Source organism: Xyrauchen texanus, chromosome 5 (genome assembly GCF_025860055.1).
Source record: "Xyrauchen texanus isolate HMW12.3.18 chromosome 5, RBS_HiC_50CHRs, whole genome shotgun sequence".
Lineage (NCBI taxonomy): Eukaryota > Metazoa > Chordata > Actinopteri > Cypriniformes > Catostomidae > Xyrauchen > Xyrauchen texanus.
In genome coordinates, this window is record NC_068280.1 from 2,241,836 (window position 1) to 2,255,837 (window position 14,002).

A 14,002-nucleotide genomic window follows, 5' to 3' on the forward strand; every position below is an offset into this window, starting at 1 on the left:
GCCAGTTTGTATATATAATGCCACTGTTGTTTTACACACACTCACATTTATCAATACACACATTTAAAACACACTCTGACATCTATACCAACACACACACACACACACACACACACACACACACACACACACACACACACACACACACTCTGACATGTATACCAACACACACACACTTGTATCTGCATCATGTATTCAGTTGTCCTGCAGGTCTCTATAATACAGCAAACAGAGAATACACACACACAGACACACACTTTTATCTGCATCATGTATTCAGTTGTCCTGCAGGTCTCTATAATACAGCAAACAGTGAATAGGGGAAAAGCTTGTATTTGCTCCATAGGATAAACATGAGAAAAATGGCGCCATCTGGTGGAAACTATTATAAATGTAAATTTTGAAGTCAGGGCTCCGGAATGAAAGCGAAATATCATATAATTCATGATTTTATGCTTTAATGGCACTGGGATCAAATATTGCAGTTTTAATGGGTTTCAATGGGGACATTTGTGTCCTGAAGGTCTTGAGTGTAACTATTGTGTGTATTATAGATGTATTATAGGAACTGAGGTTGAAATAGCTAAATTCCCTAAAAAATACACACCTTTGGCAAAATTTATACCGTTGGCATTAACTAAACTAAAAACAAAAATGTCCTGAAAGTTGCACAAGGGTTAAAAGTTGTTGTGACATTTGTATTATTATTTTGGAAGCAACATAAAAGCATTAATATATTAGATGCTTCAGCAGTGCCAGAAAAGTGGGAAATTGACTTTATGATTTTTTTCCTGGGACCTTCTAAACGTGGCTTTAAAAAAATAAACCCCCAGGAAGAAGCACATTTCTCTTACATCGCCCTTGTCATAAAGACTGCCAAAACCATGACATATTAATCAAAAGTTAAAGACAATATTTTACATTAAGCATTGTATAGAAAACTATTCGTGAAAAAACCTTCATGCGGCTTAATGTCCTAATACAGTGGCCTTGAAAGGCCAAAATTAGTGTGCACCTTATTGAGAATAGATATACAGGCAAGTAGATGGACAAACTATATAAATATCACATGCAGAGATTTACGTTAAGCACTTTCCCCCATTGAAACCCATTATAAAAAATAACAATACTAAAAACACTCAGCGTGGCTTAATGTACTAAAACAGAGGCATTGGAAGACCAAATTCAGTTTGCACCTTATTAACAATGAATACTATCTACAGGCAAACTGATGTGCCCAGAATATAAACACAATGAGAAAAGTTTTACATTAAGTGTTTCCCCCCCATAGAAAACTTTATATTTATATTAGTTGGCCTTAACTACTATGTAAGTAAATGCAAGTACTTTAAATGTAATTACAATGCAATAACATGTATGTACATAATAAATACATTGTATCAAATGGCATGTGGAGTCGTGTGGGCCGGGATTTGAACCACCAACCCTGTGATTAGTGGCCGACCCGCTCTGCCACCTGAGCCACAGCCACCCCAAAACATAACATAAAGTAACATAAATGAACAGATTTAAAATTGATCAACATTTTAAGGGTCAGATCAAGCACCTAAAGGCAAACAGTGTATAATCAGCACCTCGGACAGCAGCTTCACAGGATTCAGCTCTCAACAGCCTGACACCACATCTACAGGCAGGTCAATGTAATTACATGCATCTTTAATTCTACCACAGATCTTTTAAGTTACGAGAGACATTTCACATATAGTTACATCTCTCATATTGATGATTCTTGTTCATGTGTACCATCCGACTGCACCACAACATTTAAATGTCAGTGTTATAATATGTTGGATCCTGATCTTCTGGGTCATTTGTGTTACTGGAGGATCTGTTCATATTCTAGAGGACAGAGAACACATAAACATACACATCACAACCAAGATATATTTGAACAGTCTCATGGAAAACACCAAAACAACAACTGTGGAATAACTCACACCCAGTGTGTCGTAATCAGCACATCTGGACGTGGGGTCAAGGGTCAAGTAGTCTCCCTCAGGAGACTCGATCTGAGACACAGAATGATTACAGAATGAACTCCCCTCCATAACTGACAGATCACAAAATAAAAGATACATGGGAATAATTTCACACCTCTCCATTGTGCTGTAATCCTCTGTTGTTTTGCTCTTCTGATGGAGAAACCGGTTTCCTTTGAAAGAAGAAATGATATTGAATTAAAATGTACTTCCATGGAGCATTCAAACAGATTACAGTATGCATGTTTTGACTGCACGTCGTAAGTCCAAGTCTTACCTGTTTTTAAACAGCACAATCAAAACCACAGACAGCATGACAGCAGCTGAAATAACTCCTAAATGTAAAGCCTGGCGCTTCACTTCTCCCACAAAGAGCAGAAAAGAGAGACTGTTAAGAACTGTTCACAGATAAGTGCTTTGACCCCCCGAGACACTGCTGTGTGAATTTGACATTTCCCTTAATGATTTGTAATAAGTAGCACTTAATAAACTTGAAAAAACAGGGTTAGGTTAAAAAATGTTTTCCTTAAAATTCGTCCATGGGGTCTGTGTATCTCAGCGAGTATTGACGCTGACTATCACACCTGGAGTCGTGAGTTTGAATCCAGGGCGTGCTGAGTGACTCCAGTCAGGTCTCTGTAGCAACCAAATTGGCCCGGTTGCTAGGGAGGGTAGAGTCACATGGGGTAACCTCCTCGTGGTCGCTATAATGTGGTTCTCGCTCTCGGTGGGGCGTGTGGTGAGTTGTGTGTGGATGCCGCGAAGAATAGAGTAAAGCCTCCACACGCGCTACATCTCCGTGCTAACGTGCTCATCAACAAGCCACGTGATAACATGCGTGGATTGACGGTCTCAGACGCGGAGGCAACTGAGCGTCGTCCTCTGCCACCGATTGAGGCGAGTCACAATGCCACCACGAGGACTCGGAGCGCATTGGGAACTGGCCGTTACAAATTGGGGAGAAAGGAGAAATCGTCCAATCACTGTCAACCATGTTCAAATAAAATGATCCATTATAAATGGTGAATCTATGTACTGATGATCATCGTCCCATGTGTGTAAAACATGTTGAGTGATCCAAACATCATTGTTTTAGGAGTGAACGCACTTAACTGCATAGAGAGTATAGGATGCTCCCTTGCTCCCTATTTAGTGCATGACTTAACCTCCAGTGTGCTGTCTGTCTGCACTGGTCTCAGAACAGTTATAGAGAGCTATAGGATGCTCCCTTGCTCCCTATTTAGTGCATGACTTAACCTCCAGTGTGCTGTTTGTCTGCACTGGTCTCAGAACAGTTATAGAGAGCTATAGGATGCTCCCTTGCTCCCTATTTAGTGCATGACTTAACCTCCAGTGTGCTGTCTGTCTGCACTGGTCTCAGAACAGTTATAGAGAGCTATAGGATGCTCCCTTGCTCCCTATTTAGTGCATGACTTAACCTCCAGTGTGCTGTCTGTCTGCACTGGTCTCAGAACAGTTATAGAGAGCTATAGGATGCTCCCTTGCTCCCTATTTAGTGCATGACTTAACCTCCAGTGTGCTGTCTGTCTGCACTGGTCTCAGAACAGTTATAGAGAGCTATAGGATGCTCCCTATTTAGTGCATGACTTAACCTCCAGTGTGCTGTCTGTCTGCACTGGTCTCAGAACAGTTATAGGAGAGCTATAGGATGCTCCCTTGCTCCCTATTTAGTGCATGACTTAACCTCCAGTGTGCTGTCCTTCTGCACTGGTCTCAGAACAGTTATAGAGAGCTATAGGATGCTCCCTTGCTCCCTATTTAGTGCATGACTTAACCTCCAGTGTGCTGTCTGTCTGCACTGGTCTCAGAACAGTTATAGAAGAGCTATAGGATGCTCCCTTGCTCCATATTTAGTGCATGACTTAACCTCCAGTGTGCTGTCCGTCTGCACTGCTCTCAGAACAGTTATAGAGAGCTATAGGATGCTCCCTTGCTCCCTATTTAGTGCATGACTTAACCTCCAGTGTGCTGTCTGTCTGCACTGGTCTCAGAACAGTTATAGAGAGCTATAGGATGCTCCCTATTTAGTGCATGACTTAACCTCCAGTGTGCTGTCTGTCTGCACTGGTCTCAGAACAGTTATAGGAGAGCTATAGGATGCTCCCTTGCTCCCTATTTAGTGCATGTCTTTCTGCGGTGGTCTCAGAATAGTTTGAAATGCACCTTACTTTCATCCTAACTCCATATAAAGCTTTTAGATAAACGTATTGATTCTCAATGTGATAATGCACAATAAATAGTATTTCTAAGGAGAAAATGCACTTAAGTACACATTAGTGTACATTGTGTTTATCAGCGTGGCATTATACGATAAATCGCTAAAATTTTAAAAATGGCATATCTGATGAAAGATACTAGATACTCTTATCTTTTGACTCAAACAGGTTTCAATGTAAAAAAACATAATGAGGTGTCTTATCAGATGTAGTTTTATTGGCATTTCTCCCAAACACAAACTCTGCTGTGATCAGCACCATGTTGTTTTGTCACATGAGTCTGTATGTCAAAAGTTTTACGTTTTACTGACAGCACAGAGTCTCCTGAACTGAGTTTAAATTAAACTAAATTATGTTAAGGTAAAATACAATGTCCACGCATTTGTAAGCTAATGTGTGTGTAATAGTTTTACCTTTAATGGTGAATGTAACAGCAGCTGATCTCTGAAAACCATAATAATTCTCAGCCACACAGTAAAACCGTCCACCGTGACTGGAATTAAAGCTGGAGATGTGGTAACTCTGTCCAGATCCAACAGATGATGCTTCATTCTCCTTAAACCAGTGGTAGGTCCAAGCAGGTGGGTTTGAATCACAGCTGCACCTCAGAGTCACTGAACTGCCCTTCACTATTTTAGTAGATGGATGAACGGATATGGATGTTTTCTTTGGTGGATCTGAAAAATTAAAACTAACAGTCCAATACTCCAACAGAAGACAGCCTAGGTGGAATTTTGCACATATTAAGTTGCCATAAGGTGAATGTTTACTTACATCTGACATTGAGAGTGACAGCAGGAGATGGGAGATGTTCATATTGTGTCACTGCACAGCTGTATCGTCCTGTATCATCACTGCCGACTGACTGCAGCAAGAGTTCATTTGTACTGACAGATTCGGAGAAAGGTATGCTGTTATTGTACCAGACAATTTTTGGATTGTGTCTGAGGTTGCAGGTGGTCTTACAAAATAAGTTAGCTTGATTTCCCTCTATGACTTCACCAAAAATCACCACACTGAGCACTAAAATGAGAAAAAACATATTTAATTTATATTCAAGAATAGTATCAAATCTGTCAGAGCGACCACTTTTGTCAAGTGTGGTAGTGTGTCCCGTACCGTTCACATTTAGCTTGATGCCAGGATAAAACAGGCGGTTTTGATTGACATCATTTGTCATGATTCCGAAGTAGTATATTTTTTGATCCATATCGGACACATCACTTAGTTTGAGATAGAAGTTTTGCTTTTGTAGTGAATACTTCACCCTGCCTTTGTAATGCGGCTCATCAGACAGATTGGTGTATTTCTTGTACCCATATGGAGTTATGGTCCAAAATGTCTCTGTCACGGTAAGATTATTAGGATATTTAAATCTGCCTGATAAATATATCGTTGATCCCTTCATAGCACATTCCTCAGGGACTGAATATTCCACGCTCCAAGCCCGGCCACAAACCCCTAAGAAACATAAAACAAGAAAATACCAATGTGAAGAGTATTGAAGATGACAACAATTAGTGATTGGACAAGCAACGTTCCAACTTTGTTATACAGGTGTGTTGGGAGCAGGAAATGGAAAATAAATTCGACATATCAACCACTGGGCAGTGTCATGATGGTTCTGATTGCAGCTGGATTATTGTTTCTGGTTCCGGTCAACAACAACAAAAAAGCATCCACCAAAACGAGTGATGTAGATGGAGGACAACAACCATTTTAAGTGTTAGTTGGAGTAAATATGAGTTCAGGCTCAATGTGTGTAGTTGTATTTCTATGTAAACAAGTGGCATAAAAGCTCACATCTGCTTGAATGGGGAAAGACCGGAATCTCCAAAACGGTTGGTCAAGATTACAATAAAAACATATTTTAAATGAGCAGTAAAATCTGACAACAATGGTGTCACGAACACCGGTGAAGGCGCCTCCTCCCTCAGCCTTCAGAGATCGCATTCACCCGAGTATTGATCACTTAGACTACATTTCCCAATGGCCCGCATACCTAGGTCTGATTATTCCCCAGCTGTTTCGTGTTACTCTGCCCTATTTAACCGTGCCTGTGTATACCTCCATCGCGGAGTCTTGTTTGCCCCGGCGACATTACCAAGCAAGTTATACCTGTACTCTAGTCATTCTGTGTGCCAACCTAGCCTGTTTCCTTGACCTTGATTGTTTGCTACTTGCCCTCTTTACTTCTTGCATGTTTCTGACCACGATCGTTTGCTGCCAGCCCAGACCCCTGCCTGTTCTACTTATGCTGTTGCCTACCTATTACACTCTGTTTGCCTGCCCACGACCTTGCCTGTACGACTTGTGTTTGGTTTATTCAATAAAGAACCGCAGATGGATCCCAACTTACCTGAGTCCGCGTTACAAATGGTATCATACTTTTTGCCTCTTTAGCTCAGGCCATGCTTAAAAAATTAAATTTTGTAGGCTGGTCCAGCTAATGCGCATGTGTGTTCTCGAGTTGATTGACAAGCGATCTCTCACCAAAAACATGTTCGGTTTGAACGGACCCTCGCTCTTCCCATTAACTATAAGCTCTGCTCTCCAATGTAGAAGGAAGGTTAAACTGTTTTAAAGACTACCGTGGAAATAACATTTAGATTCAGACTACTTACCAGGAATCATAAGCAGGGAGATGAGAGAGAAATGCCGAAACATTCTGGAAGACATCAAGAAAATTGTGTAATTGTGTAAGAAGTGTATTGTTGAGCTGTTAGAAGGCAACGAATAAAACAACAACCAATTGGCATTAGATTAAGTGAAGAAATATCAGTCATTGGATTTAGCAAATCCGTTTCGTCATATTTTGGGAACTGACCTACCTTCCCTTCTTCAAGTGTTCAAATGCCATGTGTTGAGAATGATAGCTGATAGATATTACATTATCTGTAATGTCATCTGTATTTAATTCCTCTCTCCTCCTGCAATCATGGCATACTAAAAATCCTTCCTCATCTTCAGACACACAGAAGAAATCAGATACATGATTCAACATTTGCTTGAGAAAATGTATAGCTACACCCAACTAAACTTCAGCGTTGAATCTGTGATGCATTCGTTCAAACGGGAACTCAATGTATTTCAATAAAATGGAGTTCATGCGCTATTGTGACATCCTGGGACATTTCTAAATCCATCTTCCTCTTTTTCTTTCCATTTTCTAGCATATAATGATGTTGTGAGTAACATTCAACATGTCTGAGGCCTCTCATTTTACAGAAGTGAAATACGCAACATTTTATATTTATCTTACCACGTAAATCGTCATCAATTCTCCCATGCAAGAATCCGCTCTGTAGTGCACTGTAACTCTGTCCCGATCCAACAACTGAGCTTTCATTCTCCTTAAACCAGGTGTAGTTCACAACAGGTGGGTTTGAAACACAGCTGCAGGTCAGAGTCACTGAATCACCCAAAAATATTTCACCAGATCCACTGATGGAAAATTAGGTTTTCTTTGGGGGATCTAAAAAAACATGCAAACATTATGTCTGCCACAGCATTCAGACTAAGTTGAATTTTGTTTATATCAATTTGCAAGTAAATTCAAGTGATTCCTTACATCTGACATTGAGAGTGACAGCAGGAGATGGGAGATGTTCATATTGTCACTGCACAGCTGTATCGTCCTGTATCATCACTGCCGACTGACTGCAGCAAGAGTTAATTAATACTGACAGACTCTGAGAAAGGCTGTTTCTGAACCAGGTATATTTGATCCTGTCTGAGAAGTTGCAGGTGGTCTTACAAAACAAAACTGCTGAATTTCCCTCTATGACCTCTTCAGGAATTTCCAATTTAAGCTCAGGATAAAGAGATGTTCAGACACTGTGTACATATACAATTCAACTATAGTAATACTGATCACATGTGTGAATTGTGGTAGTTTATCTGTACCCGTCACTTTGAGCTTGATCCCAGGCATACCCAGATATCATTGATGTTCATCATTTTTCAGGATTGTGAGGCAGTACATGCCTTCATCATTATCTGTCACATTACTCAGTTTGAGAGTAAAGGTTTGGTGTTTACCCAGTATGTACTCAATCCTGCCATTGTAATGTGGATCATCAAACAGATTGGTTTGTTCAATTTATAGTCCAAAATCTCTTTATCACAGTGAGAGTATTTGGATATGTATAACTGTCAGATAGAAATGTTGTTGATCCCTTGAGAGCACATTTGATCATATTTGAGTAAACAGAAAACAAATGGGGAAAAATGACCTTGGGAGAAACCAGACTCACTGTGGGGGCCGTGATCTGGCTGGTTCTGGTAACCTCGGGATATGAATCCCAAGTTTGAGACATGGAAGCAAATAGAATAAAGATGATAAAATGGGGCTAATATGATCATATTTCTTGGTTCTCGTCAGCACTCTGGCTGCTGCATTTTGAACCAGTTGAAGTTTATTTATTGATCTTGCTGGACATCCTCCCAGTAATGCATTACAATAATCTAGTCTTGAGGTCATGAACGCATGAATTCGTTTTTCGGCATCAGCAACAGAGAGCATGTGCCGTAATTTAGCAATATTTCTGAGGTGGAAGAATGCTGTTCTATAAACATTGGTCATTTGATTTTCAAAGGACAGATTGGTATCAAATATAACACCTAAGTTATTCCCTGGTGAAACAAATAAATATGCTAAGTATACATGAAGCCAGACTAATTATCAGTATGCTTTAAGGGTGTTAATGATTAGTTAACTTGAAGTGGGCAATTTTGGAACAACTAATTTTGTACTAAGTATACTTTAGTTGTAATTAAATTGTAGTAAAGCATAACTTTGTGTATTTAGTGTACTTTTGTGTGCTAAATTGGAACAACTTCAAGTATACTTAGTATACTTTTAAGTATATGCTTGTGTGGGGTAATTACATGCTTGATTAGTGATACTAAAGTGATCTTTATTTGTGTTACAAGTACATAGCATAAGTGTATTATATTGGAGTAAAAAGTATATGCTCAGTAACACCTTTGGCTTATTTCAAATACTACAAATTGCACACTTTGTCTCCAGTAACAAACTGATATTACTAAGCTATACTTTGTACAATATACTTTAAACATGACATCGTCTTACACAAGACAGTACTTTAAATGTGTTACCTGCATACTGAAGCTGAATTTCTTGGAGGACCTTTTTCAAGGCCATTACAATAAATAACGTAACTTCTATAACAGACAGTGTTTATTTAAATCTCACATGGTTTTATAATTGTAAAACTTAACTAAATGTACCAACTGTAGCTCCCTCCAATGACAGACATGAGGTCATGGTTAAACACTGGGTTTAATCCATCCAAATAACCCATGAGAACTGGGTTAAAGGAATAAAATAAATAAAGGCATGTGTGAATGTCCTTTGTCTACATTTGAAGCCCCACATGGCAATACAACAGTCAGAAAACACAGTATCAGGCAGCATAAACGTTTCACAGTATAACTTGTAACTTGCCTTTAAAGCAATAACTCAATTAGAAACAACATACAGAAACATAACATATACAATCATTCACTTACAAAACATTTATGCACTAAAGATTCAATACACAGGTTGTAAATTTATTGCACTTCAACATGCCAAAAGAAATCACCATAGTGATATTAATCTAATTTACCATTGCAACATTTACCAAATAAAATTCAATCAATTCATACGGCTGCCTGTCTCTTATGAGGGGCTAAAAATTCCTTTATTTTTCTCCAACTTTTCTTCTATGTTTGTCTGCTTACATGTTTATTACTTTGTGCAACTGTCGCTAATTTATTTTCTGTCGTCTTTTTTGGCGCTTCGCTCAACAGGTGTTTTCTTAATTAGTTCCGGGCGGAACACGAGCGCCGCAATGAATAGTTCCGCCTCCAAACTACTGTTACTATAGGTACCAAAAAATAGCAGGATAAACAGCTATAATTTAAACTGCCGATAGGAGACAGTTACACCAACCATGCTTTTAAATTAAAACTACGCTGAAACAAAAAACAAACAAAAAAGAAAATTATTTTGGAACAACAGCCACACACAAACAACACATTGTTATTTTTTCTTGCTGAAATGCTCATTGTTACACTTGCGCCTGATGGCCACTCGCCTAAAATATATTTTTAAGTAAAGTGCAAATAAATACACTTTTAAAAAAATAAACAGAATTTTCACTTCAAGTATATTTTTCTAAAATATATTTATTTTATTATTTATTTTAAAGTGTGTTAAAATTTGTATTGTGAAAATTGGTAAAAGCATGATGGTAATACACTTTAAATATATTTAAAGAGAGTAAAATTTTGGTTAGTATATTTGCAATATAAAACTGAAAAAAAAAAAGAATACATTTCAAATACAATAAAGTGTACTTTTTTTCACTAGGGAATAGAAGACGACATAACAGTACATCCATCGAGAGTCATATTCTGGCCATCCAATCTTTGATGTCATTGATACACTCTGCTAATTTGGAGAATTGTGAAATCTCATCAGGTTTCAAAGAAATACAAAGTTGTGTATCGTCAGCATAGCAGTGGAAATTTATTCCCCCGATAATATCTCCCAAGGGAAGCATATACAAGGAGAAAAGCAGAGGCCCTAATACTGATCTCTGTGGCACGCCATACTTAACTTTTGTTTGATTTGACAATTTCTTGTTTACACAGACAAAGTGGTAGCGTTCTGCTAAATATGACCTAAACCATACTAATGCCACTCCACAAATACCATCATAATTCTCCAGCCTATTCAAGAGAATGTCGTGATCTATCGTGTCGAATGCAGCATTAAGATCTAAAAGCACTAGAAGCGATCAGATGATAAGAGTCATGTGTCACTCTGATAAGTGAAGTCTCTGTACTGTGATGGGGCCTAAATCCTGACTGAAATTGTTCATATATACCATTTCTCTGTAGAAATGATCATATTTGGAAGGATATTACCTTTTCTAGTATTTTCAACATAAACATGACTATAATTAGCCAATTCTCCATGATCAAGATGATGCTACAATACTATGAGAACGTGCAAAACGATTGACAGGTTGAAAGTGTCATAGACTGCGGCCCGCAGACACATTTTTGTTTGCTGTTTACAGAGTCGAGAGCTATCACAGTTTGAGAGTAAAGTTTTGGGAATTATCAATTGGTGTGCATGTAAACAGAGATTAGGGTTGACATAAGGTCCATAGAACATACATGGAGTTGTTTGGGTATTTTTTGCCGGACTGCTGTCCTTTTTTTCTGCATCCGTTAAATGATGCCCAACAATGAAAAAAGGCCTGCAACAGTCTAAAAAAGCCATCTGCTAAATATTTACGTGACAGCAGGTTCCTGAGGACAGGTTTTGATATACTGGCGCTACTTTTTACGGAATTACGAGGTGAATCGTCCACACAAATATGATGATTTAACTTTACAATTCCAAAAATTACACACTTCTACATACTAATTTATGGAAGTGCATTAACAAAAATATGAGCACAATATTAATGCTTTTTAACGACTCCTGCCACCATTTACTTCCATTGTAGCTGGGTCATTATACGAAAACGTGCCATTTCCCACTTTTAATGTTTGATTTTCAAAGTACTGTTTTGAAATTTTTTAAGCCCCTTTTTGGATGAAGTAGATCCTTACCACTCAGGAAAATGTGCCGTGCCATCTCAGGCTATCTTATTTTTTTAACTTTTTTCATATAACCAACGTAAATGTGTGTGTTTGGTCAACCCTGTTACCGACATATTATTTACTTTTTGAAAAGGTTTTAAATACATGTATAGTTCAAAATGATATACTTTGAAAATACCCCCCTCTTGTTACATTAAGAGTGTTTGTGAATTGAGAATACTGAAAATTTGATTTTTTTTAGTGGATGAATACATTCATTTGCAAATGACACTCTCCCAGCATCTTCTGTTTTAAGAAAAATGTATGGAAACAAAAATAAAACACCTAAATTCAACTTTGAGTGGATTATTAGCCTCTCTTACTAAACATATACAATTAGTTGATTACTTTTTTATTTTCATTTTTTAAATGATATTAGAATATTATACAAGTAACAGGGTTGACACATCAGTAACAGGGTTGACACATCAGTAACAGGGTTGACACATCAGTAACAGGGTTGACAACAGTTACCGTATTGGTTATACTGCTTGTTTGAGTAACAGTTATGGGTGTAATGGAGTCTTAATTGGACATTCATAAACATTTAATTCAACATGACTAATCAGCATATTTTGGAGACAGCTCTTTTGAGATATTTTAGCATAAAAATTATGAAAAATGATGATGATTCTGCGGATGTAAATGTAAACCAATTGTTTTATTAAAACAATTACATTGCAATTAAATGATCAATTGAACATGTTTGGCCTTAACAGAATAAGCAAAAACCACTAACGATCACTAAAGGCCACTATAAAAAAGTGTAAAAGACAAAATGCAGATCATATAATGATTATGTAGGCATTTGGTGAGTGTGTTGTAACATGGAGGAAGTAAACTGGTGAAAAATCTTATGTCTTTAACAGCAACCTTGTTCATTAATTGACTTCTCATAATAAAAATAATAATGACTTTTGGTTTATAAAGCACATTTATAAAACCCAATGCACTTGTGTGTATCAGTATAGATCAGTAACCTCAACACATTTTAGCCTACCTATCAGTAGAATAAATAAAAAACATGATTTTTAGGGATGAAAACTGTAAAAACATGTATATTATGTGAATATATTAGTAAGAAAAGTACGTCTGTGAAAATTCTCAGTCATCCAGGTCATAGTTATCCAAGAAGGGTTGGCTCAGGGGTGACAACCCCACATAAGTTAGGGCAAGTGTACCCATTAAGCCCATGTACCCTTTAAGCCCATTTTCAACTCTGAAGTCAAATAAAAAAAAGAGAAAATAATATTTTATGCTGCTCATTGTTTTAACCAATCCAGTGATTTGTTACTTACCTGGCATTTTTTATTGCATACCAATCACATTTGGCAATGTTGAGTTAGCCCCACCCATGTGCATGCTGTATCAGGGGACCTCACACAAAGTCACCTCAAAACTTTGGTGTTTCAGGACCCTTCAGAAATCAACACATTTCTGCAATTTTCAGCCATTTCTTTGGTAACTACATTGATATGTCAAATAAGATTTAAATGTATTGTTTTTTGTGTATGAACAAATAATACTTTATCATTTTATATCATTTTCCTTTAAATGGAAAGATGAGTTTTATTAGCTTGCTTCAAAGCTAATCTCTAGGTCAAACCATTAGCCTTACAGAAAGATGGACTGCCAAAGAATTAAGCATGTGAACTGCAAACACTAAATGTTTTGTGATTCATTTTACATTCATTTACAAATAAATACATCATAACTTGTTTTGTAGAGAAGATTATTTTCATAAATTAACTTTTTTTTAAAGATGGGCTTAAATGGTACAGTGCCACAAAACGCATGCAAACTATAGCCAATACAAGCTAAGCTTGAATGAAAAAAACTAAACATTTCTCAATGTGGGCACAATAAAAAGTACTAAATCAATTAATTTTTACATTTTGTGAATCAATGAGGATGTGGGCTTATTTGGAACACATGCGGGCTTAAATGGTGCCAAAGTACCAATTAAGCCCATGCCAGACTTCTGACTTTATTCCTAAATTATCTTAATTTTATATTCTAAATTGTACATTAACTAATTAATACATTTTCAAATGAGAGATAAATCTTGCATTTTAACAAATGATTTTTCTTATAAACTAT

General features: G+C 37.5%; 1 protein-coding gene across 2 annotated transcripts; it reads right to left on the reverse strand.

The window, feature by feature from the left end:
• Positions 1 to 205: 205 nt before the first annotated feature.
• On the reverse strand, positions 206 to 7,186 carry LOC127644310 (B-cell receptor CD22-like). 2 transcript variants are annotated; one of them, XM_052127435.1, is made up of 9 exons: positions 7,069 to 7,186; positions 6,862 to 6,905; positions 5,357 to 5,698; positions 5,012 to 5,260; positions 4,651 to 4,914; positions 2,278 to 2,359; positions 2,116 to 2,173; positions 1,959 to 2,030; positions 206 to 1,860 (listed from the first exon to the last, which is right to left on the reverse strand). In XM_052127435.1, exons 1-9 carry the CDS (start codon positions 7,095 to 7,097, stop codon positions 1,786 to 1,788), a joined length of 1,215 nt encoding a protein of 404 aa, XP_051983395.1. In that variant the 5' UTR covers positions 7,098 to 7,186; the 3' UTR covers positions 206 to 1,785. The 2 variants fall into 2 exon arrangements, with proteins under 2 accessions (XP_051983395.1, XP_051983394.1); XM_052127434.1 differs by having other exon boundaries at positions 6,862 to 6,956; positions 7,069 to 7,173.
• Between the last annotated feature and the right edge of the window lie 6,816 nt (positions 7,187 to 14,002).

Excerpts from the sequence above, each read along its gene's own strand:
- LOC127644310 (XM_052127434.1), bottom strand. The coding sequence starts at position 7,097 with ATGGCATTTGAACACTTGAAGAAGGGAAG. Across the intron at positions 5,699-6,861 it reads CTCCCTGCTTATGATTCCTG|GGGTTTGTGGCCGGGCTTGG; the intron begins GTAAGTAGTCTG and ends TATGTTTCTTAG. Across the intron at positions 1,861-1,958 it reads CTGATTACGACACACTGGGT|AATATGAACAGATCCTCCAG; the intron begins GTGAGTTATTCC and ends TCTGTCCTCTAG.